Genomic DNA, 26,689 nt, shown 5'->3' on the forward strand with positions numbered 1-26,689 from the left:
TTTTATGTTGGGAGTTTGTTTCCACCCGGAGAGGGACGGATGAGCACCGGAGCGCGTTTAGCCTTTTGGTTGGATGTTTTGGACGGTTTTTTTAAAGGCGCGCAGGCGTGTTGTGTCTCAAGGGCGGGTTTAAAGGGAGGTGGGTGTTGACCCGCGGGCAACTGCAGCTCTCGTCAGAATGGACCTGTGGCCCCGCAGTTGCTGAGCGTTCGGGAGACGCAGAGGGGTGAATTTAGGTGTCTGTTGGTTGCTTCTGGAGGGGTGTGTAAGACTCTTTTGCTGAAGAAAGCTATTAAGCTTCTTATGTGGGTTATTTTGGAAAAAATAGCATTTCAGTTTTACCTGCTTGACTCCCACTTATCACATTTTAACTCCGCCTACACGTCTCTCGGTTTGCACCTTTGGGAGTGGTCTGTGTTGTTCTTATTGCTTATGCGGCCATTCTCTTGTCATCCTCACTTAGATTCATTTGGCATGGTGCATTGATAGACTGAGTGCGATTAATGGGTAAATATGTTCTAGTCATCTCTAATCCAGGATTAAATACCAAATTGAAATTTCTAGCTTTGTAGATTGTCTGTTTAGACATTGTTTTGTTTAAAAGTTGATGATTGCATGTTTCAAAATCCCTTGAAATTCACATTTTTCATCCTATTCTCTCCCTCATTTCTTCTCCCCTACCCTTGACCCCCAAGCCCTGAAAGCAGTGAAAAGTTTGTTCTGAAGTTTTATGGACCCAGAAGAAAATCTGTTCGGAACTGTGAAACTAGTTTTGTAACAAGTAACATGAAAGGCTCTGAGTTTAGCCTGGAAAAGAAAAAAAAGGTGAAAATACCAGCGAGGAGACTTCGTGAGGTAGTTTCTTCAAGTCAAGGAGATAATTTGGCTTTGCTGAAAGATAAGTTGTCCTGTGTTCCTCCAGTATTATCTGCAAATAAATGTCTTCCTGTTAGAACAGGGAAGAGCTCGAATGGAACCTTACCTGGTATGTGATTCTAAATAGTTTTCAACTTTTGTATCTCTTTAGTCTTTATTTTCATTTCGTTGTTTTGTATTTCAAAATTCAGAGGGTTTTTAATGTTTAAATTCTTAAACATAAGATCGGTCTAGTTTGTACAGTGGTTTGAAAAGTGACCCCTTTCCCTGGGAAAATGACAGGCACAGACAGTCTACCTAGAATAATATTGAATAGACGGGATGAATAAAACATTTTGTATTTTTTCTCCACTTTTTTTTTGCACACTGTTCTTGTTCACATCTGTGGTGAACACACTTAGAGTGATGTGCTTACTTTTCACCAATAGGGCTTACTTTTTCCCTTCTGTTTGGATCATGATATCAAGTTTAGCAGAGCAGAAAAGCACAATTTCTGCTTTTTGATGGCTTCCATGTTCCAATTCACTTAACTTGTCTGGAGCTTGCTGAAGGTGAAGATATCTTTTGCTTTACTGGTAATCAAATCAATGTATGTGCAAAACCAAAAAATAAAAATGCAGCTTTTATAATGCTGCTTTTTGGAGGTACAGCATGACATAAGCCTGCCGTTAAATCAGACTTTTATATTATGTGCATGTTTTATTCCTGGCAAATGATTGTACCCATAGTTTGTCCAAATCCAATAGTGTAATGATCTATCTTATACCATTTTATACTTATCTCACTTGTCAGTTCTGCCCTATTTTCCAGAATATTGATGTAAAAACAAACCTTAAAGATATATTAATGTACATTTTAAGATTTTTGCATGAAAAATGGCTTCTAGTTTAAGTCTTGCATGAAGTTTATAGTTCTTGAATCATGCCTGTACAGCTTCTAACAGTAATATTCTGATTTAAAAATCACTAAAATTGATTCCTTTATTTTATTAGGTTCATCAGACTTAACTTCTGTCAGAAATTGTCAGCAGCCTCCATTAGAAAATTCCACTGTGTCAGAAAATGTAAGCAAAATAATTCCTTTTTTTTTTTTTTTTTTTTTTTTTTTTTTTGTCTTTTTGCCTTTTCTAGGGCCACTCTGGCGGCATATGGATGTTCCCAGGCTAGGGGTCTAATTGGAACTGTAGCCACCGGCCTACACCAGAGCTACAACAATGCAGGATCTGAGCTGTGTCTGCAACCTACACCACAGCTCACGGCAGCGCCGGATCCTTAACCCACTCAGCAAGGGCAGGGACCGAACCCGCAACCTCATGGTTCCTAGTCAGATTCGTCAACCACTGAGCCATGACGGGAACTCCCAGCAAAATTATGTTAAAATTTTAAGTATTGTCAAAAATTTTTTTAAAAACTTTGTTTCATTAGCCACAGGCCTTGTTTTTATTTTAATTTCACTTACCAAAGAAATGTTTTTACATACTGTTAGGTAAAGGTAAAGGAATTGTAACAAAATAATTTTTAAAAAGTCAGGTGTGAAAAATATATTATTTAGACTATTCTGAAGTCTTTTGTGTGTGTTGTGTTTTTGGTTTTTTTTTTTTTTTTTTTTTTTTGCTTTTTAGAGCTGCATCCATGGCATATGGAAGTTTTCAGGCTAGGGGTTGAATCGGAGCTGCAGCTGCCAGCCTACACCACAGCCATAGCAATGCTGGATCTGAGCCAAGTCTGCAGCCTACACCAAAGCTCATGGTAACGCCAGATCCTTAATCCGCTGAGTGAGGCTAGGGATTGAATTTGCATCCTTTTGGATGCTAGTTGGGTTCTTTACTACTGAGTCACAATGAGAATTCCTTTTTTTTTTTTTTTTTTTTTTTTGATGACCACATCCGTGGCTTATGGAAGTTCCTGGGCCAGGGATTGAATCCGAAACACAGTTGCAACTTACATGTCAGCTGTGGCAACACCAGATCCTTACTCTATTGGGCCAGGCTGGGGATTGAACCCAAGTCCTCATGGATACTATTTGGGTTCATTACTGCTGAGCCACGATGGGAACGCCTCTAGTCAGATTCTTAAGCCACTGCCCCACAATGGGAATTCCATGTGCTTTTTTTCTTCTCTTTTTTTTTTTTTTTTGAGGGGTCTTTAAGAATAATATGAAATTCTCATCTTAGATTTTTTTATTTATAATGCTGAAAATATTTGATTATAGGTAATGTTTTGGTCGTGCAATCTAATTATACTTTGACCCCTTATAATAATGTTGACCTAAATATTGTCAATTTAACAAGTAACCCAAAAATGATACTGAAACTACTTATAAACATTGTCAAAAACACACAATAAAAATGTATAATTGTGTGCTGTACTTGGTTCCTGAATAAAAGCCTAGTCTTTGGGTTGGTGTTTGTTTCTTTTTTGAGCAGGCTTTAATGATTAATGTATTTGAATTCCATTATCTAAATAAGTTTCCAGTTGTATGGATATGCTTTTATTGTATAATTGAAGATAAAAGGGTGATCTTTGGAAGATCATCAGGCAGGATTCCATTAGATTTATTATGGGCTTACAGCTTGTTTTGTGTAGAATTGCCTACTGTAAAATATACCTGCACAGCAAACCTAGTTCATTATTGTTTTACCCTGCACAAACTGAAATCTCTCTGCATTATGTTTTTATTTCATAAATGAGTGCTAAGATTATAGTGTGTATTAACTTGACCCTGCTTTTTTTTTTTTTTTTTTTTTTGTCTTTTTGCCATTTCTTGGGCCGCTCCTGCGGCATATGGAGGTTCCCAGGCTAGGGGTCGAATTGGAGCTGTAGCCACCGGCCTACGCCAGAGCCACAGCAACGCGGGATCCGAGCCGCGTCAGTGACCTACACCACAGCTCATGGCAACGCTGAATCGTTAACCCACTGAGCAAGGGCAGGGATTGAACCCCCAACCTCATGATTCTTAGTCGGGATTCGTTAACCACTGCGCCACGACGGGAACTCCGACCCTGCTATTTTAATGAGAAAATTGAAGGAGTTTGTGCCTGATATGCTCACATTTTTAAGCTTATTTGTATTTGCTCCTATTCATACCTATTTCTCTCTATTACTGGAAGATGAGATATACCTTGTCCTATTTGGGGCAGATCCTTACACATGTGCAGAAATAAAACAAAAGCTTTAAAAAACTTCATTGTAAAAAATACAAAAAGAAAAAGGAAAAACAAAATTCCACAACTAAAGTCAACTGTTAACATTTTGAGTTTTTTTTTTTTTTTCCTATGTGTATATGTATTTTATGAAGTAGGACCATACTGTTTTGTTTTGTTTTTCTTTTTCAGCCACACTTGAGGCATATGGAAGTTCCCTGGTCAGGGATGGAATTTGAGCCACAGCTGCAAAATGCTGGATCCTCAATCCACTGCCCCTGACTGGGGATCTAGTAGGTGCCTCCACAGAGACAAGACAGAACATTAACCCACTGTGCTGCAGCAGGGACTCTCATACTGTTTTATAACTAAGTAGTATTAAGGTTATCTTTGCATGTAATTGATTTTTTTTTTTCCCCTGGGAACTTTTAATAGGTTCACAGAATTTCAGTGTATGTTTGTGCCACAGTTTATTTGTTCATATTCCTATCATTTGACATAAACATTCTTTTCCCCCAATTTTTGATAATATATACAACCAGGTGATAAACATTCTGGCATATTTTCCAGGCCATTTCCTTAGATTAATTTCTAGGTGTAAAGTTATTAGATAAAAGATATACATACTTTTTTGCAATGTTTCTAAATTGCCTCCATAAAAACTGTATCAATAATATATTTTCTCTAGCAAGATCATGAGTAGAATATAGTGGAATTATTTTTCCCCATCTTTATTTACATGGAGCCGTTGAAGTTAAAAAACTACCATTTTGATAGGTGAAAAAAGCATCTCATTGTTTTATTTTGTATTATTAGTGAAGGGGAAGTTTTTTTCATGTACTGAGACCACATTATGGCTCAGTAACAAAGAATACTGTGATTAATTTGTGATGTTGTGCCATGCATTGGCCATACTTACGAACTTCATTCAACTCACAGTGAATCACACTTTCACATTTAACTATAGCCACTGAGATGTTACATGAGTTGCTCTGCTGAAAGTAGCAAGTCAGGATTTTTTTTTTTTCATTATAGCTGGTTTACAGTGTTTTGTCAATTTTGTACTGTACAGAAGGTGACCCAGTTACATATACATGTATACATTGTTTTTTCTCACATTATCATGCTCCATCATAAGTGACTAGATATATCTCAGATATATTCCCAGTGCTATACAACAGGATCTCATTGCTTATCCATTCCAAAGGCAATAGTTTGTATCTATTAACCCCAAATTCCCGATACATCCCACTTCCTCTCCCACCCCTTTGGCAACAACAAATCTGTTCTCTATGTCCATGATTTTCTTTTCTTTCTCTCTCTCTCTCTCTCTCTCTCTCTTTTTGGCTTTTTAAGCCTGCATCTGCAGCATATGGAGGTTGCCAGGCTAGGGGTCTAATCGGAGCTACAGCGGCTGGCCTATGTCACAGCCACAGCAATGTAGGATCTGAGCCATGTCTGTGACCAACAACCACAGCTCACAGAAATGCCGGATCCTTAACCCACTGACTGAGGCCAGGGATCGAACCTGAAACCTCTTGGTTTCTAGTCAATTTTGTTTTTGCTGAGCTGTGATGGGAACTCCTCCTGATTTTCTTTTTGGTGGAAAGGTTCATTTGTGCCGTATATTAGATTCCAGATATAAGTGATATTCTATCATATTTGTCTTTCTTTTCTGACTTCACTTAGTATGAGAGTCTCTAGTTCCATTCATGTTGCTGCAAATGGCATTATTTTGTTCTTTTTTATGGCTGAGTAGTATTCCATTGTGTATATATACCACATCTTCTTAATCCATTCATCTGTCAGTAGACATTTAGGTTGTTTCCATGTCTTGGCTATGATGAATAGTGTTGCAGGGAACATGTGGGTGCATATGTCTTTTTCAAGGAAAGTTTTGTCCAGATATATGCCCAAGAGTGGGATTGCTGGGTCATGTGGTAGTTCTATGTATAGTTTTCTAAGCTACCTCCATACTGTTTTCCATAGTGGTTGTACTTCAAGTCGGGATTTGAGTCTGAATTTCCAGACCATAGTTGCCTGCTCATTCATTTACCCATTCATTCACTCCTTTGACAGCTCATTACTCATTCATTAAATCTTTGAGTAGCTTCAAGATACCTAATTATTGTAGTGATGATGGGAATTAAGTATATAAAAGCACACAGTCCTGAACTCCCAGGATGCAGTCGTCACAAAGCTAGTAAACGGTACCTGGTAAATAATAAGTCATAAAGTTTATTAGCCTCTCATTTCTTCCTTTTATGTCCTAAAGCGTTTTTCTAAAGATGTTGCAGTGCAAGGGTTACCTTTGGATAAAACAGAAGAGAACAACAGACAAGGTAAAAGGGCAGATTTGATTTTTTTGTGTGTGATAAAATATATGTAACATAAAATTTACCATTTTTAAATGTACATTTCTGTGGAATTAGGTACATTCACATCGTGCAGCCACAGAACTCCATCTCCAGAACTTTTCGTCTTCTACAGCTGAAACACTGAACATCAAATACTGACTCTTTTTCCTTCTCTCACCATTCTACTTTCTATCTTTATAAATTTCAGTATGCCTCATTTATATGGAATCATACAATGTTTGTCCTTTTGTGATTGAGTCATTTCATTTAGCATATTGTCGTGGTTCATTTATTTTTTTAATTTTTGTGCTTTTCGTTGTTTTGTTTTGTTTTGTTTTGTTTGGTATTTTTAGGGCTGCCCACCTGGCATGTGGAGATTCCCAGGCTAGGGGTCAAGTCGGAGCTCTAGTCACTGGCCTATACCACAGCCACAGCAACGTGGGATCTGAGCTGTCTGACCTATACCACAGCTCATGGCAATGATGGATCCTTTAACCCACTGAGCAAGGTCAAGGATTGAAGCTGCATCCTCAAGGATGCTAGTCAGATTTGTTTCCACTGAGCCACAGTGGGAACTCCTGTTTTTTTTTTTTTTTTTCCTTTTTTTTCTTTTTTTTTAAGGACTGCACCTTTGGCATAGTTCCCAGGCTAGGGGTCAAATTGGAGCTATAGCTGCTGGCCTATGCTACAGCCACAGCAACATGGGATCCTTTAACCCACTGAGCGAGGCCAGGAATTGGACCTGCATCTTCATGGATCCTAGTTGGGTTCCTTAACTGCTGAGCCATGAAGGGAACTCCAGTTCATGGTTCATTTATCTTGTAACATGTCAGAATTTTCTTGTTAAGGATAGAATTTTGGTTTTTTTGACATTCACTGTTTTTTTTTTTTTTTAGGTATTTATTAAATAGCATTATAATTTTTTCTTGTTTTCATTTTAAATTAGTTTTTCCTTCCAAATTAAGCTACTAAATGACTCTCTAAAGTCCAGAAAATGGTTTGTATTGGTAGTTTTATTGCCAACCTATTTTGTAGGTTTGCTTTTATTTTTGTATTAAAGTATAGTTGATTTGTAATGTTCTGTCAAATTCTGCTGTATAGCAAAGTGACCCAGTCATACACATACACACACATACATATTATTTTTCTTGTATTATTTCCATCTTGTTCTATCACGAGTGATTGGATATAGTTCCCTGTGCTATATAGCAGGATGTAGGTTTGCTTTTAGATTTATAAATGATGAATTTAAGTTCTGAATAGTCTTTTGTAAGATAACAGATTAAAAATATGATTTTAAAATAGCTAATGACTTTTTTTTTTTTTTTTTTTTTGGTCTTTTTAGGGCTGCACCCATGGCATATGGAAGTTCCCAAGCTAGGAGCTGAATTGGAGCTGCAGCTACTGGCCTATGCCACAGCCACAGCAATACCAGATCTGAGCCACATTTGTGACCTATACCACAGCTCATGGCAATGCCGGATCCTTAACCCACTGAGCAAGGCCTCGTATTGAACTCTCATCCTCATAGATACCATGTGTGTTCTTAGCCTGCTGAGCCGCAAGGGGGAACTCCTTAATAACATTTTAAAAGTAGTTGGTTTTATTTTCATCTAAGTGGTTTTCTTTCTCTCTTTCTTTTCTTTTTTTTTTTTTTTTTGTCTGTCTTTTATCTTTTTAGGGCCGAACCCGCAGCATATGGAGGTTCCCAGACTAGGGGTCTAATTGGAGCTATAGCCGCCGGCCTACACCATAGTCACAGCAACACCAGACCCGAGCTGCGTCTGCAACCTTCATCACAGCTCATGGCAGCTCCAGATCCTTAACCCACTGAGCGAGGCCAGGGATCGAACCTGAAACCTCATGGATACTAGTTGGATTCGTTAGCCACTGAGCTATGATGGGAACTCCAAAGCGGTTTTCTCTTTAGAGTTGAACAAATGTCTAATTTGGCCCCAAGGTTTTTACACAATTTTTCTCCTATAGTTGAGGGTTATGACTATTATTGTTCAATCACTTAATTTGTTCCTTGCTATTTAAAATTGAGAAATCAATTGCTGAATTCCCAAACATTTTTTTTTTTTTGGTTAAGTTTTTTTTAAAAAAAATAGCTTATTAAAATTTAATATATTTTCAGTAACCTAAAGTATATTTTTGGTCTTGATTTTGCAGCAAATGACATCTTTATTTCTCAGTATACCATGGGACAGAAAGATGCTTTAAGAGCAGTTTTAAAGCAAAAGTCAGTTTCATTTACAGAAAATAGGTGAGCCATTTCTTGTGTTTCTATATGGTTTTCTAAAATCAACTTCATTTATGCTTTGGACCTAGGAAAAAGTTTCTTTTCAATGTGTGAGATATGTATTGTGTGATAATATGTATAAAACATCTTTCATGCTGCTGGGTACATATAAAATACTCCATAGCTGTTAACAATTGTTATAGAAGAGGTACTGTTCTAAGCACTTTATGTGCATTAACTCATTTAATTTTCTCAAAACACAATGAAATAGATTCTGTTTTTGTTCTAATTTTGCAGAATCCCCATTTCATAGATGAGGAAACTGAGGCACAGAGGGATTGATTTTTCCCAAAGTCATTTAGCAAGTATTCATTGGGCTGGGATCAGACAGTCTGTCTTCAGAGCTCTCTCTCTTAGTCACTTCTGTATACTACTGAAGGCAGTGGTCAGGTAGTTCCAAATTATCATATTTATTATTTTTTATCAAAGGACATTTAGACTTTTTCTGGTTAAGACTTGAAAAAGGGACAAGCTTAGCATCTGGATGGAGTGAAGGGAAACCATGGTTACTACTCTATTTAAATGTTCCCTCTTAACTTTATCTTAGATGTCAATGAAATATAAAACCAACCCCTTGACTGTAGCACCATGATAAGCATGAAACAATGCATCACTGAAGGCATTTTTTAAAAATTCATTAGTGGGGATGGAATGAGATATGTATTCTTAGGCTAAATGTGTTCCACTCCTGCACCAGAGCAGCCTGGGAGGCCCTTAGAAAATAGGAAAAATTTAAACATACTTTTGAACTATTTTATTCAAAAAAGAAATTTTATATTACTTTGTAAATAGAAAATCTATTTCTAATAATAAAATTAAAAGAAATATACAACTGTTAAAGTTTATTCCTTTTTTACCTGTAGTTATCCATGGTATACACATTATACTCTGGGAAACACTAACAAAATAAATACTACCTCTAAACCACAAGCATGTGATCTGAGCCATCCAGAGTTTTACACCTAGTTGTTTGGCCTAATTGTATTTTCCCTTTTACGTTTGTTCAGCCTCCAATTCCCAATATGTGGGTATAATGTTTAGGAGGGGAATTTGGATGGTAAGTTGTATTCTGGGGTTTGTAAATATATAAGAAAAGGCAAAAGTAGGGACCCGAGGGGGTGGTGTAGTTTCTCAAATTCTACTTGAACTAAAAATTGCAGATTACATCTGACTCATTTGGACAGTAAGTGGTTACCACTTCTCTCCGCTGACCCCCAGTAGAAGTGGCAACTTGAATTTACAATAGGCACTTTATTAACTTGCCTTCAAGTCAGAACTCTGAACTGAAACCTGTCAGACTTCTCAGAACTCTCATATCTGAGAAGCAGAAGATACTCATAAACAAGTGGACAGTGAGAGGTAACTGTGAATACTGCCCCTTTTATCTATTCATAGTTAATCTCTCCCCATTCCAGGATGAATGAATGGAATAAAAAAAAAATTACCAAGGGCCTCTGAGAAGGTCTTTGCAAATGTAGAGAATAATAATTGAGTCAGAACTATAAAAATGACTTTCATGTTGGGTTAAAAGACAGTCTAATTATGTCTCAAGAGTTATACTCCTTGTAGTCAGTGTCACTTGATCTGTTGTGTTTTTTTTTTTTTTTTTTTTTTTTTTTTGAGAATCGTAGATGGAATTTGGCCAAGTGATTCTGAAATTTACTTGGAAGGATACACAGTTGAGAATACATACACATACTGTTAAGAATAGATGCATGTAGAATGCACATAGTTGAGAATAACTGATTTTAGAAAAACAAGAACAGAATGATGGAGAACTTGCTCTGATACTATAATATGCCATAAAACTGTATTGAATGGTACTGGACTGGAGCCTTTAAAGAATTAAGAGTAGGTCTAGAGGGTCTAGAATAAGGGTAGAATATTCCTTACTTGTGGCTGGAGAGGTAAGCAATGGGCAAGGTTATAAACTACTTGAAAGAAGTTTAGATTTAAGAAGAAATGGCAAATCATTTAACAGTTTTAAAGTATGATATATATTTCTTAAAATGCTTACTTAGGTAGATAAAAATTGCATTGGAAGAGCACTGGATTGGAGGCCAAGAAACCAATTGGCTATAAATTTTTCAGGGATCTTTTTAAGAGATGAATTATATTGGTTCTGGGTACACTGGGGAGTGGTGGAATGAGTGTGGAAATCATGCTAGATTGGAGAGGAGCAGACAGATTTGGAAGATGTTTTGGAGATAGAATTGGCAGGAATTGATGATTAGGTGTGAGAGTGTGGAAGAAGCTAAGGGTGAATCCCCAATTCATTGGCTTTTATAAATGAATAATCATTGGCAGTATTCACTGAGAAGGGCATTCTTTGGGGAATAAATTTCATTTTGGACATAGGCAAGGGTTTGAAGTACCTAGGAGACATCTAGGTAAAAAAAAATCCAATAGGAAATCCAATATAAAGGTCAAATTCACAGGAGTTCCTGTAGTGGTGCAGCAGAATGAATCTGACTAGGATCCATGAGGATGCAGGTTCAATCCTTGGCCTTGCTCAGTGGGTTAAGGATCCAGCATTGCTGTAAGTTGTGGTGTAGGTCACAGATACAGCCTGGATCCCACGTTGCTGTGGTAGTAGTGTAGGCCTGCAGCTGTTGCTCCAGTTGGACCCCTACCCTGGGGACTTCCATATGACTTGGGTGCAGCCCTAAAAAGCAAAAAAAAAAAAAAAAAAAAAAAAAAAAGGTCAATTTCACAAAAGGGGTCTAAGCTAGAAATCCAGAGGTAGACGTCATCAGCATGTAGGTGGTAGTCTAAACTCTAGAAATGGTTGAAGTGACTCAGGTGAGAGTGAAAAGAAAGGTAGCATAGGGAAGGGCTCTGAGAAGAGCAGATATTTAAGAGATGTGCAGAGAAAGCAATGTGGTTTCTAAATGCTACTCAGAAAGTTTATCCAGAAATGTAGGCGAGTGTGGTGTTCACAAAGCCAAGGGGAATGAGCCTCTAAGTTTGTAGCTGCTCAGAGGTAATGAAAGATAAGGAGTAAAAGGGGTCCATTGAATTGGGCAAGAAGTATTGGTAGCCTTCAGTTTCAGCGCAGTTTCAGTGATTGAGATAGATGCCAGATTCAGAGGATTTAGGAATAAAGAAAAAAGTTCTAGAAAAAGTAATAATTTCTTCTGAGTGGGAGAGTTTTGTGCATTTTTCTTCTGGTTCTTTACACTTAGAAGTTCTTTACATTTGCTACATTGAGCATTTATGAATTTGATAATTTATTAAAGCCTGTAAAGAAGTTGGTGTCTAGACTTTGTAATGTTATTTTTCTTGTTGGTCAATTTAGTGTATCAGTGTGGTATGAGAGATCTTAAAGGACAAGTCACATTCAGACTACAGACAGGAATTCTAGAAGGTAGGGATTGTCTGAATTATATTTTCTTAGTATACCACTCAGTCAATTACATATATTGAGCAGCTACTATGAGCTCTTTCTGAGTTTCTATTTGAAAAAATAGTCCCCTGCCCTCACTCACCACCTCAAGTTGCCGAGAGCTTAGTTGAGAGGAGAATATGTACGTTTATGAAGGAATGTGTGATTTGAACTGAGAGGAAACACTCGATATATTATTAAACTGTTTTCTACAGACATTTAAACTGATTATCAAGCCTCAGTTGTGTGGTATAGCCAGTAAATGCAAAAGGGATTCATGAAGTGAGAGATGAAGAGGAAATGTTAAAAGAACCGGCTTATTAGAAAAGATAAGGCTTGTGTTGGATCTTAAGAAGAAGGATAGAGTAAGTTGGTTTTAGAAGATTGAGAGAATAGTGTGAGAAAAAGCATGGAGTCAGCTGTGGAAGTGGTGTGTGAACTGAGAGCAGTGTGACTCAGGAGAGAGGTGGTTTCCTGAGCGAACAGCAAGTACAGTATGTATGGGAGCCAGGGGAAGGGCTAGAGGATGGAGTGTGAGGAAGGCCAGACGGAAGAAATTAGCCTAGTCACTTGTCTCTATAAGGAACAATTTTAGATTTTTGAATGGTGGAAAAATGTGTGTGAGAAAAAATGTGAGAAGTTTTTAAGCAAGTAGAAACTGGAAGAGTGAAATAGTTGGCAAGAGATAATGAAGTTTTAGTCCTAGAGGGGGAGACGTATGAAGGGAGAAGTCTAGTCTGAGAGAGAAAGCTTGGTGTCCTGCGGAGATCTCAGGGAATGATCCTGACTCTGCTACTTACTAATTCTGTGGCTTTGATCAAGCAAATCCCATTGCCTCTGTGGACCTCACTTTCTTCATCTGCAAAATGAGGACATTAGGTAAGATGGTCAGTTGGCTTCCTCCTGCCTCTGTAATTCTATGACATCGTTCCTGTGATTGTGATGAAATAATTGACAAAACTGGTGACTGAGTTGGGTGTGAGAAGGTGAATGGAGGATAGAGAAGTTAAGATAACTTCAAAATGTGGAGAATAAGAGAAAAATGATGCTTTTAGTAGAAATGAGGCAACATCAAGGAGGAATAAGTTTAAGAGCGCTGTACCTTCTTTAAAAATCAAAAGGAAATTTAGCAACTGGAGGTAGAACTCATTCCTGCTGAGTTGACTTAGTCTTACCTAGTGACGCCTCAATTTTGTCAATGTTTCCTTTCATTGATTTCTTTCAGGGCAAATACAGAGCAAAATTGATCAGTCCTTTTTTCTCCAAGTATTTAGTTAAGTATGCTGTATTGCTCTCTCTTTGTTTGGTGAACCTGCAGCATGTAGAAGTTGGATCCCTGACCTGCTGTTCCATAAGGGAACTCCTGTATCTCATTTTTAATTCAAACTGCTCAGTAGCATTTTTGTGCCTATTTTGATAAAGTAGGTGACATTTATTAAATCTAAATGAGCTAGAATTTAATAAATTCTTTTCAGTAGTTTTAACATCCCTCTTGGGTTGTCTTCCTTCGGGAGTAAAACTAAATTTTTAGAGCCTTTTCTGCATGTTTTAGATGTTAGTACTTTTTTTTTTTTTTGCTTTTTAGGGCTGCACATGTGGCATATGAAAGTTCCTAGGCTAGGGGTTGGTTGAATCAGAGCTGCAACTGGTGGTCTACACCACAGCCACAGCAATGCCAGATCTGAGCCGCATCTGTGACCTACACCATAGTTCATGGCAACACCGGATCCTTAACCCACTGAGTCCAGGGATTGAACACCGGATCTTTAACCCACTAAGTGAGTCCAGGGATTGAACGTGCCTCTTCACGAATGCTAGTCAAGTTCGTTACCATGGAGCCACAGTGGGAACTTCCTAAATTTGTACTTCTTGACTATAAATCATAGAAATTATGCTCATGTCTTTTGCATGTGTGCTGAGTCATATTTTTTGAAGTATTGCTGTCTTCAGGGAATTATCTTTTTATTTTTTTAGTGTTTAGTGACCTGAGCCTTAATAGATTTTGTTAACCAAGTGACCGATAAGCTGCTGATAGTGAAAAACAGGGATTTAATTTTTTTAAAAATCAAGAAAACTCACCTGCAGCAGATTACCACTTGTAGTTATTTCTTTTAATGTTCAGTGTAGCTTAACTGAATAGATTTTTATTCCTTGTTTATTTACAGAGCTCAAAGCATGCCTGTTTTTAAGGAAGTAAAGGTACAGCTTTTAGAAGATGCCAGCACAGAAAAGGATGCTGTTACTCAGGAGAATAGAACTTCACCCAGTGGCATTGATTCAGCTACAACTGTGGCTGCAGCGACTGCTGCTGCCATTGCAACAGCAGCTCCACTGATAAAAGTATGTTTCTCCCCAGATAGTCTGATAACTACTTTGTAAAATGTAAAAATGTTTATTAGAAACCGATTCTGTAGTTGTTGTGTCCAGCCAGGAACATTTTCATTGCTCTCCATGGTTGTGTATTATTTCTCAGAAGTTATGAGAATTATGCCTCATCAATGTCTTAGTGCTAGAAAACCCAGGGCTTTCCCAGCTTTAGCACTGAAAATATCTTATCCTGGGAACTCCTCAGTCCTGGGCAACTTGGGACGACTGTCATCTTTATTTTAAAGCCAAAATGGATCATAGAGACCACCTATGCCAGACCCTTCAGTTTGCAAATGAGAAAATTGAGAAACAGGTTCGGGTCAACATAAGGTCTTAGAGCTAATAGGTTGAAGAGCCAGGACTGCCAATCTAGTTCAGCCTTAGATTAGTGAAGTCTTGAAAGGTACTTTGTTTTGCTCTTTTTAAGTTCCATATAAATATTTTCAGTTTCCATTAAGTGCTTAATTTCCAGTAAAGAAAAATTCTATGTGATCAATTTGTCATTTTTTTTATGAGTAAGAAGATCTATTCAAGGATAACTATCTTCTGCCTTTTATTTCTTTTTAATACAAAAAATAAAGGCATAAAATCATCAGAAATTTAAAGGGTAAAAGCTTTGGTTTGATCACTTCTCAATACTAGTCACTGTATATAACCTTTATAGTAATTGAGTGTATTTCTGTTATCTGGATATTTTTATTGTTTTAGGTGCAGAGTGATTTGGAAGCAAAGGTCAATTCTGTTACAGAGTTACTCAATAAATTACAGGAGACTGATAAACAGTTACAACGTGTTACAGAGCAGCAGACAAGCATTCAGAGTAAACAAGAGAAACTACACTGTCATGATCATGAAAAGCAAATGAGTGTGTTTATGGAACAGCACATTAGGCATCTCGAAAAATTACAGCAGCAACAAATAGATATTCAGGTATCTGTAATAAAGTCAGCACACATCCCACGACATTTTGTCTTGGATCTCTAACCTTAAATTCATTGATTATTGCAGTAGCTCATTAGATTGTAATAGTCTTAGTTCTCAAATAACAGTTTGCTTGTTCATTATTCTTCCCCTCTATGTGGAGAACTGCACATTCTAGTTCAAATGTCTAGTTCTGTGAAATTTCTCCTTATAATTGATTTTTCCTTCTTTTGTAGTATTTCTGTTAATACCATATTTTGTTTTCCCTTTTTTGGCTGCCCCTTGGCATATGGAGTTCCCCGGCCGGGGATCATCTCCGAGCAGTAGTTATAACCTAAGCCACAGCTGTGGCAACGCCAGATCCTTAACCCACTGTGCTGGGTCAGGGATGGAGCCTTTGTCCCAGGGCTCCCAGGGCTCCTAAGACTCCACTTATCCTGTTGCACCGCAGCAGGAACTCGCATACCATTTTTAAAGGACTTACATTGCATTGCACCTATTTGTTTACATTGGTGCTTCTTAGCTGGGGAATGTACATCAGAATCACTTGGAGAGCTTTATCAAAATACACATGCTTGTACCTCTCTGAGACATGCAATCTGAGACACGAGATTCTGAGACAGCAGGTCCGAGATGGGGCCTGGGATCCTTGAAAGCTCTCTAATGACTCTGATGCACATTCATGGATGAGAACAACCTCATATATGCATTTATGTCTACATTTACTTAATTCAAAAGAATGAGTATTTTTAGTGCTTTTTGCACATGAGGCCATGGGCTATTATAAAAAGAAGAGTTATCCCACAAGGAGCTAATAGTATGTATAGTTTCTTATTCATTTTGGAATTTCCAGGCCCTGGGATACTACCTAGCATGCAGGTACTCAGTAAACGGTTCTTTTTTTTTTTTTTGGAATGAGTGAATGACCAGCATTGTAAATGCATTGGTTTTAATTTACTTCTTTTCCCCTAATTGGCATGCAATTTAAAAACTTTTAAAAATTAAATTAAAATATAACATTTAGAAGAATATATAAAATAAGCTTATTATAACTCAATATAAGGTGATAAAGTGAACACTATAAAGTGGCCTGTAATTTTCAAGACTTCTTAATAGAGCTTGTCTTGAACTTTTCATGTGGTTCAGACATTATTTTTATTGGAATGATCATGGGCATATAAAATAATGTTTTGGTAAGGCTAAAATTGAGTGTGTAGCATGTTATCTGGAGAGAGGCTAGGAATGGGCCTATTAGAGTGCTGGTCCCCAGTCTACAGATAATTTTATTTCTCTGAAGCTTCATTTTTTAAATTATTTATTAAAAATAATTTTTTTTTGGTTGCACCCATGGCATGTGCATGTTCCCAGGCCAGGGATCAAACCTGCGCCATAGCAGCGATCTGAGCCACATCAGTGACAATGCTGGATCCTTAACTGCTAGGCCACCAGGGAACTCCTTGAGCCTTCATTATTTACCTAGAAAATATTTTATTTTTTTGCTGAGTATGAAATGAGATGACATATTTGAAAACACATAGATATTTTTTCAGATAGTCCTAACTGTCTATCTGCTATTCATTTATCCTTCAATAAATAAACCTGTTATTTAACTTTCTGCTTTTGGAATGATGGAATCTTTGCTAATTCAGACATCTTACTTAAAAAGCTTATAATTAGAGAGATGTGAAGATTCAGTGACATACTAGGTATTTTAGTAGTTCAGTTAATACCTGATGAAACAGTGTTCTTTGGGAGTTCCCATTGTGAGTCAACAGGTTAAGAACCCAACATGATATCTGTAAGGATTTGGGGTTGAACCCTGGCCTTGCTCAGTGGGTTAAGGATCCAGCCACAAGCTATGGCATAGGTTGCAGATGTGGCTCAGACCTGGCATTGCTGTGGCTATGGCATAGGCTGGCAACTGAAGCTCTAATTCGACCCCTAGCCTAGGAACTTCCATATACCATGGGTTCAGCCCTAAAAAGAAAAAAGGAAAAAAAAATTCTAAAAGGGGAGTTCCCTGGTAAGCTAGCTGGTTAAGGATCTGGCATTGTCTCTGCTATAGTTTGGGTTACTGCTGGGGCGCAGGTTTGATCCTTGGCCTGGGAACTTCCGAATGCTGCTGGTACAGCCAAAAACAGACAGACAAACAGAAAACAAAAACTCTCTTCTTTTTAAAAACCAGTCTTGGAGTTCCTGTCGTGGCGCAGTGGTTAGCGAATCCGACTAGGAACCATGAGGTTGCGGGTTTGGTCCCTGCCCTTGCTCAGTGGGTTAACGATCCGGTGTTGCCGTGAGCTGTGGTGTAGATTGCAGACACGGCTCGGATCCCGCGTTGCTGTGGCTCTGGCGTAGGCTGGTGGCTACAGCTCCAATTAGACCCCTAGCCTGGGAACCTCCATATGCCGCGGGAGCGGCCCAAGAAATAGCAAAACAAAACAAAACAAAAAAAAACACCAGTCTTATAAGATACACTTTTCACTTATTTTAATAAATAGTGCTAAAAAGTAGTCATTACAGTGTCCATCTAAATATAAATGAATATATTACTGCTGCTACTAAGCATGGCTACTATTTTATTTGGGTGCTTACTATCAGTGTTTTTTGAACTTTGATTAAAATGAAATCTTACCATCCAGGATGTAACAGATGAGATGTTTTGGCTTAAGTAGAAGTCTAGGGCTAGGTCCCTTCCTCCTGGTCCTTTCTTAGCTAGCTTCAGTGTCTCTTGAGCCATCTCTGAGGTTAAAAGGAAGAAATGAAGGTTTAGAATAAATTAATTGATCAAGGCCACACCACAGAGCCAAGCAGTCTTTGTGATACCGTGTCCTTCCCTCTGCATTGCTGCTGCAGTGGATAATTGCAAGTAAAGTATGTATTTTCATTGTTTATTGAATTTAATAGATTGTTTACAAGTCCCCTAATAAATTTCAGTGTATTTTGTCATCTAATACATTTGAGTTGATATTTGAAATTAACAAAGTAATTTTATGTTTCCTAGACTCATTTCATTAGTGCTGCACTCAAGACTAGTAGTTTTCAGCCTATTACTGGGCCTCCTTCTAGATCAGTAGAAGAGTATTCTGTAAAACCAGACCATGTGAATTTTGGTAGCTGTAATCTATCTTCAGATAACACCTTTGCTTCCAAACAAGGTAAAAAATGTAGTTCTCTATGAATAAAAAATGCCAGATATGAATGTTTTTTATAGTGTATAAGGTGAAAACTTATTTTACTAGGCTATAGAAGGCTAAGTCTTTGTTTTATAACACTAGGGTTTTTTTAGGTCAAAAAATTTCTAGGTAATTTTGAAACTTGTTCACTCAAGTTTTGGATTATGCCCTACTGAGTGGTTTTAATTAAGTTTCATAAATTGTCAGAAGCACTTTTATGTAAAGGTTTTACTTCTCTAGCATCAGAAATGCTTGTTATCAATTCGCTGATTCTCTGACAAACTGCATATTTACAGCTTTTCTCGATATCATCAGGAGAGAAATCACCTGAATACAATTATAAACATTTCTAAATATTTTCAAAGTAGTAGTAATGCAAATCTATTTTAATGGAATTTTAAAAATATTTTTATATAATAATAAAAGAATACATAGCTTATTTAAACCTTTAGAATTTAAACTGCCTCAATAAATTTGTCTCCAAATTATTGATATTTGAATGGTGAACTGATGAAAATCAAGAGCCCATATCCCTTTAATGATATACAGATTCACGTGGTAAAATATTCCCGATATTTGACTTGTTAGAATACAGTTTTTGTTTTTTGTTTTTTTTTGGTCTTATAGGGCTGCACCCATGGCGTATGGAGGTTCCCAGGCTAGAGGTCCAATTGGAGCTACAGCTGCAGCCTACGCCAGAGCCACAGTAATGTAGGATCTGAGCTGGGTCTGCAACCTACACCACAGCTCACGGCAATGCCAGGTCCTTAACCACTGAGCGAGGCCAGGGATCTAACCCCCAACCTCATGGTTCCTATTTGGATTAGTTTCCATTGTGCCACAATGGGAACTCCTGACTTGTTAGAATGTTGTTATGGGGAGTTCCTGTTGTGGTGCAGCAGAAATGAAACCGACTGGTACCCATGAGGATGTGGGTTCCAATCCCTGGCCTTGCTCAGTGGGTCAGGGATCTGGCGTTGCCATGAGCTGTGGTGTAGGTCATAGATGAAGCTTGGATCCTGTGTTGCTGTGGCTGTGGTGTAGGCGCAGCTGTAGCTCTGAATTGACCCCTGGCCTGGGAACTTCCATATGCTGCACCTTTGGCCTGAAAAAGCAAAAAAAATAAAAAAGAAGAAGAACATTGTCGTGTTCCAGATATATTAAAGATTCCTTATACTTGCAAGGTGCTTTGCCTTCCACAACAAATGATTGAGCCTTACAAAACTGCTAGGAAGTAATGTGAGTCAGTTTTTTAAGTTGTAAAGGGAGGAAGATGAAGCACAGAAAGGCTGTGACTGCCTGCTGAAGGTCACCTGGCTTGAGAGTGAGTGTCAGAGCTATAGCCAGAACTCAGGTTTCTGCGCTCACAGTTTAATGTATCTTGTACTAATGAAGTGAGATTTCTGTTTTCAATCTTTTATTAAATGATTCTGGGGAAACCAGTATGACCAGCCATGTGCTTTCAGTAGAAGTGCACACTTGGTTCATGCTCAATTCTGGAGAATTACTTGCTCCTAATTTTTTTCCGTTTTGCTTTGGTTTGGTTTTTGGGGATTTCTTTTTTTTTGCTTTTTAGGGCTGCACCTTCAACATGTGGAAGTTCTTAGGCTAGGGGTCGAATTGGAGCTGTAGCTGCTGGCCTACACCACAGCCACATCAATGCAGAATCTGAGCTGCCTCTGTGACCTGCACCACAGCTCACAACAGCACTGGATCCTTAACCCACTGAGCGAGGCCAGGGATCGAACTTGTATCCTCATGGATGCTAGTCGGGCTTGTTACCGCTGAGCTACAATGGGAACTTCCCCAATTTTTTTTCTTTTGACTTGAGTTTTAAAGGAAAGACTTTTTTTGGTTGTATACTGAACTTGTTTCCTTGTGTATTTTAGTGACAGTAACAGAAATAAAAGAAAAAAATGACTAAATTAAAAATTCAACAAATTAAATTTTATTTTTCTGTGCTTTTTCTTGAGCATATATCGTTTTTATGTACTCATCATTACAAATAGAATTTCATGTGCTTTTTACTAACATATCAGGTTTTTCCCTTGTTTTACATAATTTTCTTCATAATTTTTTTAGTGACTGAATAACTTCTTCACAATTTGCTTGACAATTATCTTTGGATACTCAGGCAGTTTTTAGGTTTTTTTTCTTTATAAATAATACTATTTTGAAAATCATTATATATTTGATGTTTTCTTTATTTCCTTCGGATAAATTCCCCAAGAGTAAGATGACTACATCAATGTATATAAATTTTTTTTTTTTTTTTTGTCTTTGCCATTTCTTGGGCCGCTTTTGCGGCATATGGAGGTTCCCAGGCTAGGGGTCTAATCGGAGCCGTAGCCACCAGCCTACGCCAGAGCCACAGCAACACCGGATCCGAGCCGCGTCTGCAACTTACACCACAGCTCACCACAACACCAGATACTTAACCCACTGAGCAAGACCAGGGACCGAATCCTCAACCTCAAGGTTCCAAGTCGGATTCGTTAACCACTTCGCCACGATGGGAACTCCTAAATTTTTTTTTTTAACGGCAGCACCCACAGCATATGGAAGTTCTTGGGCCAGGGATTGCATATGAGCTACAGGTGGGACTTACCCCACAGCTGTGGCAATGCCAGATCCTTTAATCCACTGCACTGGGCCAGGGATCCAACCCATGCCTCTCCAATGACCTAAGCCACTGCAGTTGGATTTTTAATCCACTGTGCCACAGCAGAAACGCCTCAATGTATATAAAATATTTCAGACTTGCTAATCTTAGTGCCATATGGTGTCATGAGTTTTCATTGACATGAGCAGTGTCTGGCTATGCCATTTTCACCACAGCTTAGATAGTACTGAATATTGTCATTTTTTTTTCTTATTAGCTATAAGTATAAAGTATTTATCATCTATTTCTTTTGATTTCTAGTGAGGATGAAATTATTTTCTATGTATTTGTCAATGATTTGTGTATCCTATATAATTTTGGTTTGATTTTAAAATACAAAGAAGAGTAATATTACAGTTAAAAAAATTTTAAAAAGTCAGTTAAACTTATTATTTTCTTTATTTCTGTTGAAGCACCTTCAAGAGAGGTTGAAGATATGAATTTTGATAAACAAAAATCTCCTTTGGAGACACCAACACCTCGTAGATTTGCTCCTGTACCTGTTTCAAAGGATGATAAAATATCAAAGAGGGAAAATCCTATGGAAGAAAAAGAAAATATGGAGATGTCACATCATACAGGTAATAAACCAGTTATAATTAGCACCCACTACTTTTATAGACCTAGCTCAAGTTAGGAACAGATTTCCACACTCATAGTTTATAATTCTCTAACTGAAGTGGGTTTCTTTTTTTTAATATTTTTCTTTAAATGATATTTACTGGGCAAATTAATCATCTTTAGATTCTTTGTAGAAGGAATTGGAGATAATCCTTTATAATCTATCTTCTACAGGCTCTCACTTAAACCTTTAATGAAAAAAATTTTGTTATTAAGAAGTAAAAAATAATGCTTTGTTGAGAGTAAGGCTGATAGTGTTACTTATGTTGTTTTTAGGTTTGAATTTTAGTAATAAAACTCAGAGCAATTTAACTTAAAAAAATTTTGTTTTGCTTTTTTTACGGCCACTTCTGCAGCATATAGTGGTTCCTGGGCTAGGGATCAAATTGGAGCTGCAGCTGCCGGCCTGTGCTAGCTACAGCAACGCCAGATCTGAGACTCATCTGTGACCTATGCTGCAGCTTGGGGCATCACCAGATCCTTAACCCACTGAGAGAGGCCAGGGATCAAACCCTCATCCTCATGGATACTAGTTGGAGTCCCACTAAGCCACAATGAAACTCTTAACCTTTATTATCATGTTCAGTTGGAAAAAGTGTTATTAACTTTTTTTTTGTTGTTGTCTTTCTGCCTTTTCTGGGGCCGCTCCCTCTGCATATGGAGGTTCCCAGGCTAGGGGTCTAATCGGAGCTGTAGCTGCCAGCCTTCACCACAGCCATAGCAACACGGGATCTGAGCCGCGTCTGCAACCTACACCACAGCTCACAGCAACGCTGGGTCCTTAACCCACTGAGAGAGGCAAGGGATTGAACCCGCAACCTCATGGTTCCAAGTCGGATTCATTAACCACTGAGCAACTATGGGAACTCCATTAACTTTTATAGAAGTGACAGGAAATAATTACTTGCTAAAGACCCTTAAAATATAGCCTTTCTAATAAAAGTAAGTACAAATGTTAAATATAAGCTTTTAATTTTTTTTTTTTTTTGTCTTTTCTAGGGCCACACCTGAGGCATATGGAGGTTCCCAGGCTAGTGGTCTAATGGGAGCTGTAGCTGCTGGCCTACGCCACAGCAATGCAGTATCTGAGCCACGTCTGTGGCCTACACCATAGCTCATGGCAGTGCCAGATCCTTAACCCACTGAGCAAGGCCAGGGATTGAACTCTCAACCTCATGGTTCCTAGTCGGATTCATTAACCACTGAGCCATGACGGGAACTCCTAAGCTTTTAATTTTGGAATAATTTAAATGCATTCAGGTTTTGTCTTGGACATATTTAAAGAGACTTGAGAAATTTAAAAGGTAATCTTTAATAAACAAGTCAACCTCACCAAAAAAAAAAAAAAAAGGTTATTATGTAGTCTCATTAAAGATGAGGCCAAAGGGAAGATTCAGCCAATAATTGTTGGGAAAAAATAGTAAATCTCTCTTTAACTATTTATAAAAATAGTTCCATTTACTGGGTTTTGTAATGATGTTACACTTCTAGGAGTTCCCGTCATGGCGCAGCCGAAATGAATCTGACTAGGATCCATGAGGTTGCAGGTTCCATCCCTGGCCTTGCTCAGTGGCTTAAGGATCCAGCGTTGCTGTGAGCTGTGGTGTAGAGTGCAGACGTGGCTCAGATCTGGCTGGCATTGCTATGGCTGTGGCATAGGCTGGCAGCTGTAGCTCCAATTAGACCCATAGCGTGAGAACTTCCATATGCCTTGGGTGTGACTCTAAAATAGCAAGACAAAACAAAACAAAAACAAATTCTTTTTTTCTCTGATGGAAAAAATTCAGGCCTAAACTTTTACAAGTATAGTTTTCATGAGTTATAAATACTTAGTTTTATTTGATGGATGTATTTATAATCTATATCGTAGAGTGAATCAAGTAGATCATCACTATAAGAAACTAATTTAGTACAAACATGAGATATTTAAGAGCGAAATGAATTAGTACTTGAAAAATGAGATTGTATTTCTTCTATTGTAGGAAATATAAGACTCTTGGAACAAATTTTGAACAACCCTGATTCTTTGACAAGAATAAGTGAATCTTCAGGTAAAACCCCACTAACTAGGTCCAAACTAGGATGGCAACCTGAGAGGAGAAACAGGTAAAAACAAGGACTGGCTTAAAAGCTAGATGGAAAGAGCTTTGTTTATATTTCTAAAATATCTTGAAGAATTCCAATAAATTTATAGCATTGCTTTAAAAAATTATCTTAGGTTTAGTTATTATTTTCTATTGCTAATATATATATTATATATCTTTCCTCTTTTCTATAATTATAAAATGAATATCTAGTTTTCTCAAAATGCAGATTATTAATTTCTCTTCATTTCTGAAGAAATGATACTTGGGATTTGCTTCAATAATAATCCATTGCAGGATAGGGGAACCCATGTTGGAGGTATAAATGAAATGATGATAGACATGGGTTAATGATGTTGTAGTTAAATAAGAGTATATGGGGGTCATTATACTATTCTTCTTTCTTTTGTGTTTATTTGAAACTTTATATTATAAAAGGTTTTTGTAAAAGTCAGATTAACCTAGGCCAATATAATTTTATTTTTCTTGAAGTCATGAAAACTACAATAATAAAAACTAAATAAGTTACATTTTGGGTAATGTAATAAGAAATGTACAATACTGCAAAATAATGCCATTTGCAGCAACATGGGTGGAACTAGAGACTCTCATATTAAGTGAAGTAAGTCAGAAAGAGAAACAAATACCATATGATTTCACTTGTATCTGGAATCTAATATATGGCACAAATGAACCTTTCTACAGAAAAGAAAATCATGGACCTGGAGAACAGGCTTATTGTTGCCAAGAGGGGGTGGGGGAAGTGGGATAGACTGGGAATTTGGGGTTAATAAATGCAAACTATTGCCTTTGGAATGGATAAGCAATGAGATCCTGCTGTATAGCACTGGGAACTATGTCTGGTCACTTGTGATGGAGCATGATAATGTGGGAGAAAAGAATGTATACATGTATGTGTGACTGGGTCACCATACTGTATAGTAGAAAATTGACAGAATACTGTAAACCAGCTATGATGGAAAAAATAAAAATCATTATAAAAAAAGAGAAATGTACAGTTTTGGTCTATTACATTTAATGTAATTACTGATACTACATGTTCTATATCTTCATTTGTTTTTCTTTATTCTACTATTCCTCCAGAATGCCTTTTTTTAGATCGAGTAGGAATTTTCTAGTGTAACATTTTAATTCCCTTGTTGCTTCTTTTACTATATTTTTGAGTTATTTTCTCAGTGATTGCCCTAGGTATTACAATTAACATCTTAATTTAAAACAATCAAGTTAGTGATTGACACTGGTTTGATTTCTATAGAATTCAAAAACTTTGCTCCAGTGTATGTTGATTCACTCCCCCTTTCTTTCTGCTATTGTTGTCATACAAATTACATCTTTATATGTTAAAAGCTCATCTGTACAACCTGATAATTATTGCTTTATGCTGTTGTCTTTTCAATCGGTAGAAGAAGAGTTATAAACAAAAATGTGTTTTAATACTGTCTTTTATATTTACCTATATAGTTAACCTTTACCAGTACTCTTTATTTCTTCCCGTGGATTTAGGTTAGAGTGTAGTATTCTTTTATTTGACTCTGAGGGACTCCTTTTAGTATTTACTTTAGGGTAGATCTTCTGGTGATGAGTTTTGTTTACCTGGGAACATCTTATTTTCTATTTTTGAAGGGTAGTTTTGCTGAATGTTGAATTTTTGGTTGATACTTTTTCTTTTAGTGCTTTGACTATATCATTTCACTGCTTTCTGGACTCCATGGTTTCTGATAAGAAGTGAGCTGTTAATCTAACTGAGGAAACTCGGTATATGATTGGTCATTTTTTTCTTGCTGCCTTCAGGCTTCTTACCTTTCAGCTTTTGACTGTTTGACTGTGATATATCTAAGTGTGGCTCTCTTTCAGTTTATCCTCTTTAGACTTTGTTGAGCTTCTTGGATGAGTTGATTGATATTCATTAAATTGGGGAAGTTTTTGACTGTTATTTCATTTTCTTTCTTTACATTTATTTATTTATTTATTTACTTACTTTTATAGGGCTGCACTCACAGCATGTGGAAGTTCCTGGGCCCGGGGTCAAATCAGAGTTGTAGCTGCCAGCCTACACCACAGCCACAGAAACACCAGAACCAATCTGTGTCTGCAACCTACACTGCAACTCATAGCAATGCCAGATCCCTTTTTTTTTTTTTTTTTTTTTTTGCCTTTTCTAGGGCCGCTTCCGTGGCATATGGAGATTCCCAGGCTAGGGGTCTAATCGGAGCCATAGCCACTGGCCTATGCCAGAACCACAGCTACTCAGGATCCAAGCTGCGTCTGCAACCTACACCACAGCTCACGGCAACGCCAGATCCTTAACCCACTGAGCAAGGCCAGGGATCGAACCTGCAACCTCATGGTTCCTAGCCGGATTCGTTAACCAACGTGCCACGACGGGAACTCCAATGCCAGATCCTTAAGCGCACTGAGTGAAGCCAGGGGTCAAACCCACATCCCTATGGATACTAGTCAGATTCATTACTGCTGAGCCACAGGAACTCCTGACTTACTTCCTTACACAGTTAAATAGTACACATGACCCTTATCTTCTCTACTGAGGCTATTTGTTTGTTGGTATGCTTGATGGTGTCCCACAGGTCTCTGAGGCTTTTCATTTTGTTTTAATTCTTTCCGTCTCTTTCTCAAACTGGATAATCTCAATGAATCTATCTTTAAATTTCTGATTCTGGGAGTTCCCATTGTGGCAACAGTGGAAACAACCTGACTAGTATCCATGAGGATGCGAATTTGATCCCTGGCCTTGCTCAGTGGGTCAAGGATCTGGTGTTG

General features: G+C 37.7%; 1 protein-coding gene across 24 annotated transcripts in view; it reads left to right on the plus strand.

Moving 5' to 3' along the window:
- Positions 1-26,689, plus strand: part of KIAA0586 — a 167,523-nt gene that overhangs the window by 29,595 nt on the left and 111,239 nt on the right. For 11 of the 24 annotated variants that reach the window (XR_014819783.1, XR_014819784.1, XR_014819805.1 and 8 more), the window contains exons 1-10: positions 156-261; positions 696-985; positions 1,869-1,939; positions 6,294-6,360; positions 8,548-8,641; positions 14,228-14,402; positions 15,138-15,359; positions 18,352-18,505; positions 21,599-21,766; positions 23,789-23,912. Coding sequence is in view for 16 of the 24 variants with exons in the window: in XM_084982121.1 (XP_084838247.1) it covers positions 787-985; positions 1,869-1,939; positions 6,294-6,360; positions 8,548-8,641; positions 14,228-14,402; positions 15,138-15,359; positions 18,352-18,505; positions 21,599-21,766; positions 23,789-23,912 (1,274 nt within the window). In the remaining 8 variants the exon portion in view is untranslated. Of the gene's footprint in view, positions 1-155; positions 262-695; positions 986-1,868; positions 1,940-6,293; positions 6,361-8,547; positions 8,642-14,227; positions 14,403-15,137; positions 15,360-18,351; positions 18,506-21,598; positions 21,767-23,788; positions 23,913-26,689 lie in introns of those variants that run through there. The other 13 variants (XR_014819813.1, XM_084982151.1, XM_084982191.1 and 10 more) reach the window with 8 other exon arrangements.

This window comes from Sus scrofa, chromosome 1, assembly GCF_054392235.1.
Source record: "Sus scrofa isolate SSC_HxYL_T2T_F1_AM1 chromosome 1, Sscrofa_HxYL_maternal_Yorkshire_Landrace_v2.0, whole genome shotgun sequence".
In the NCBI taxonomy this organism is placed as follows: Eukaryota; Metazoa; Chordata; class Mammalia; order Artiodactyla; family Suidae; genus Sus; species Sus scrofa.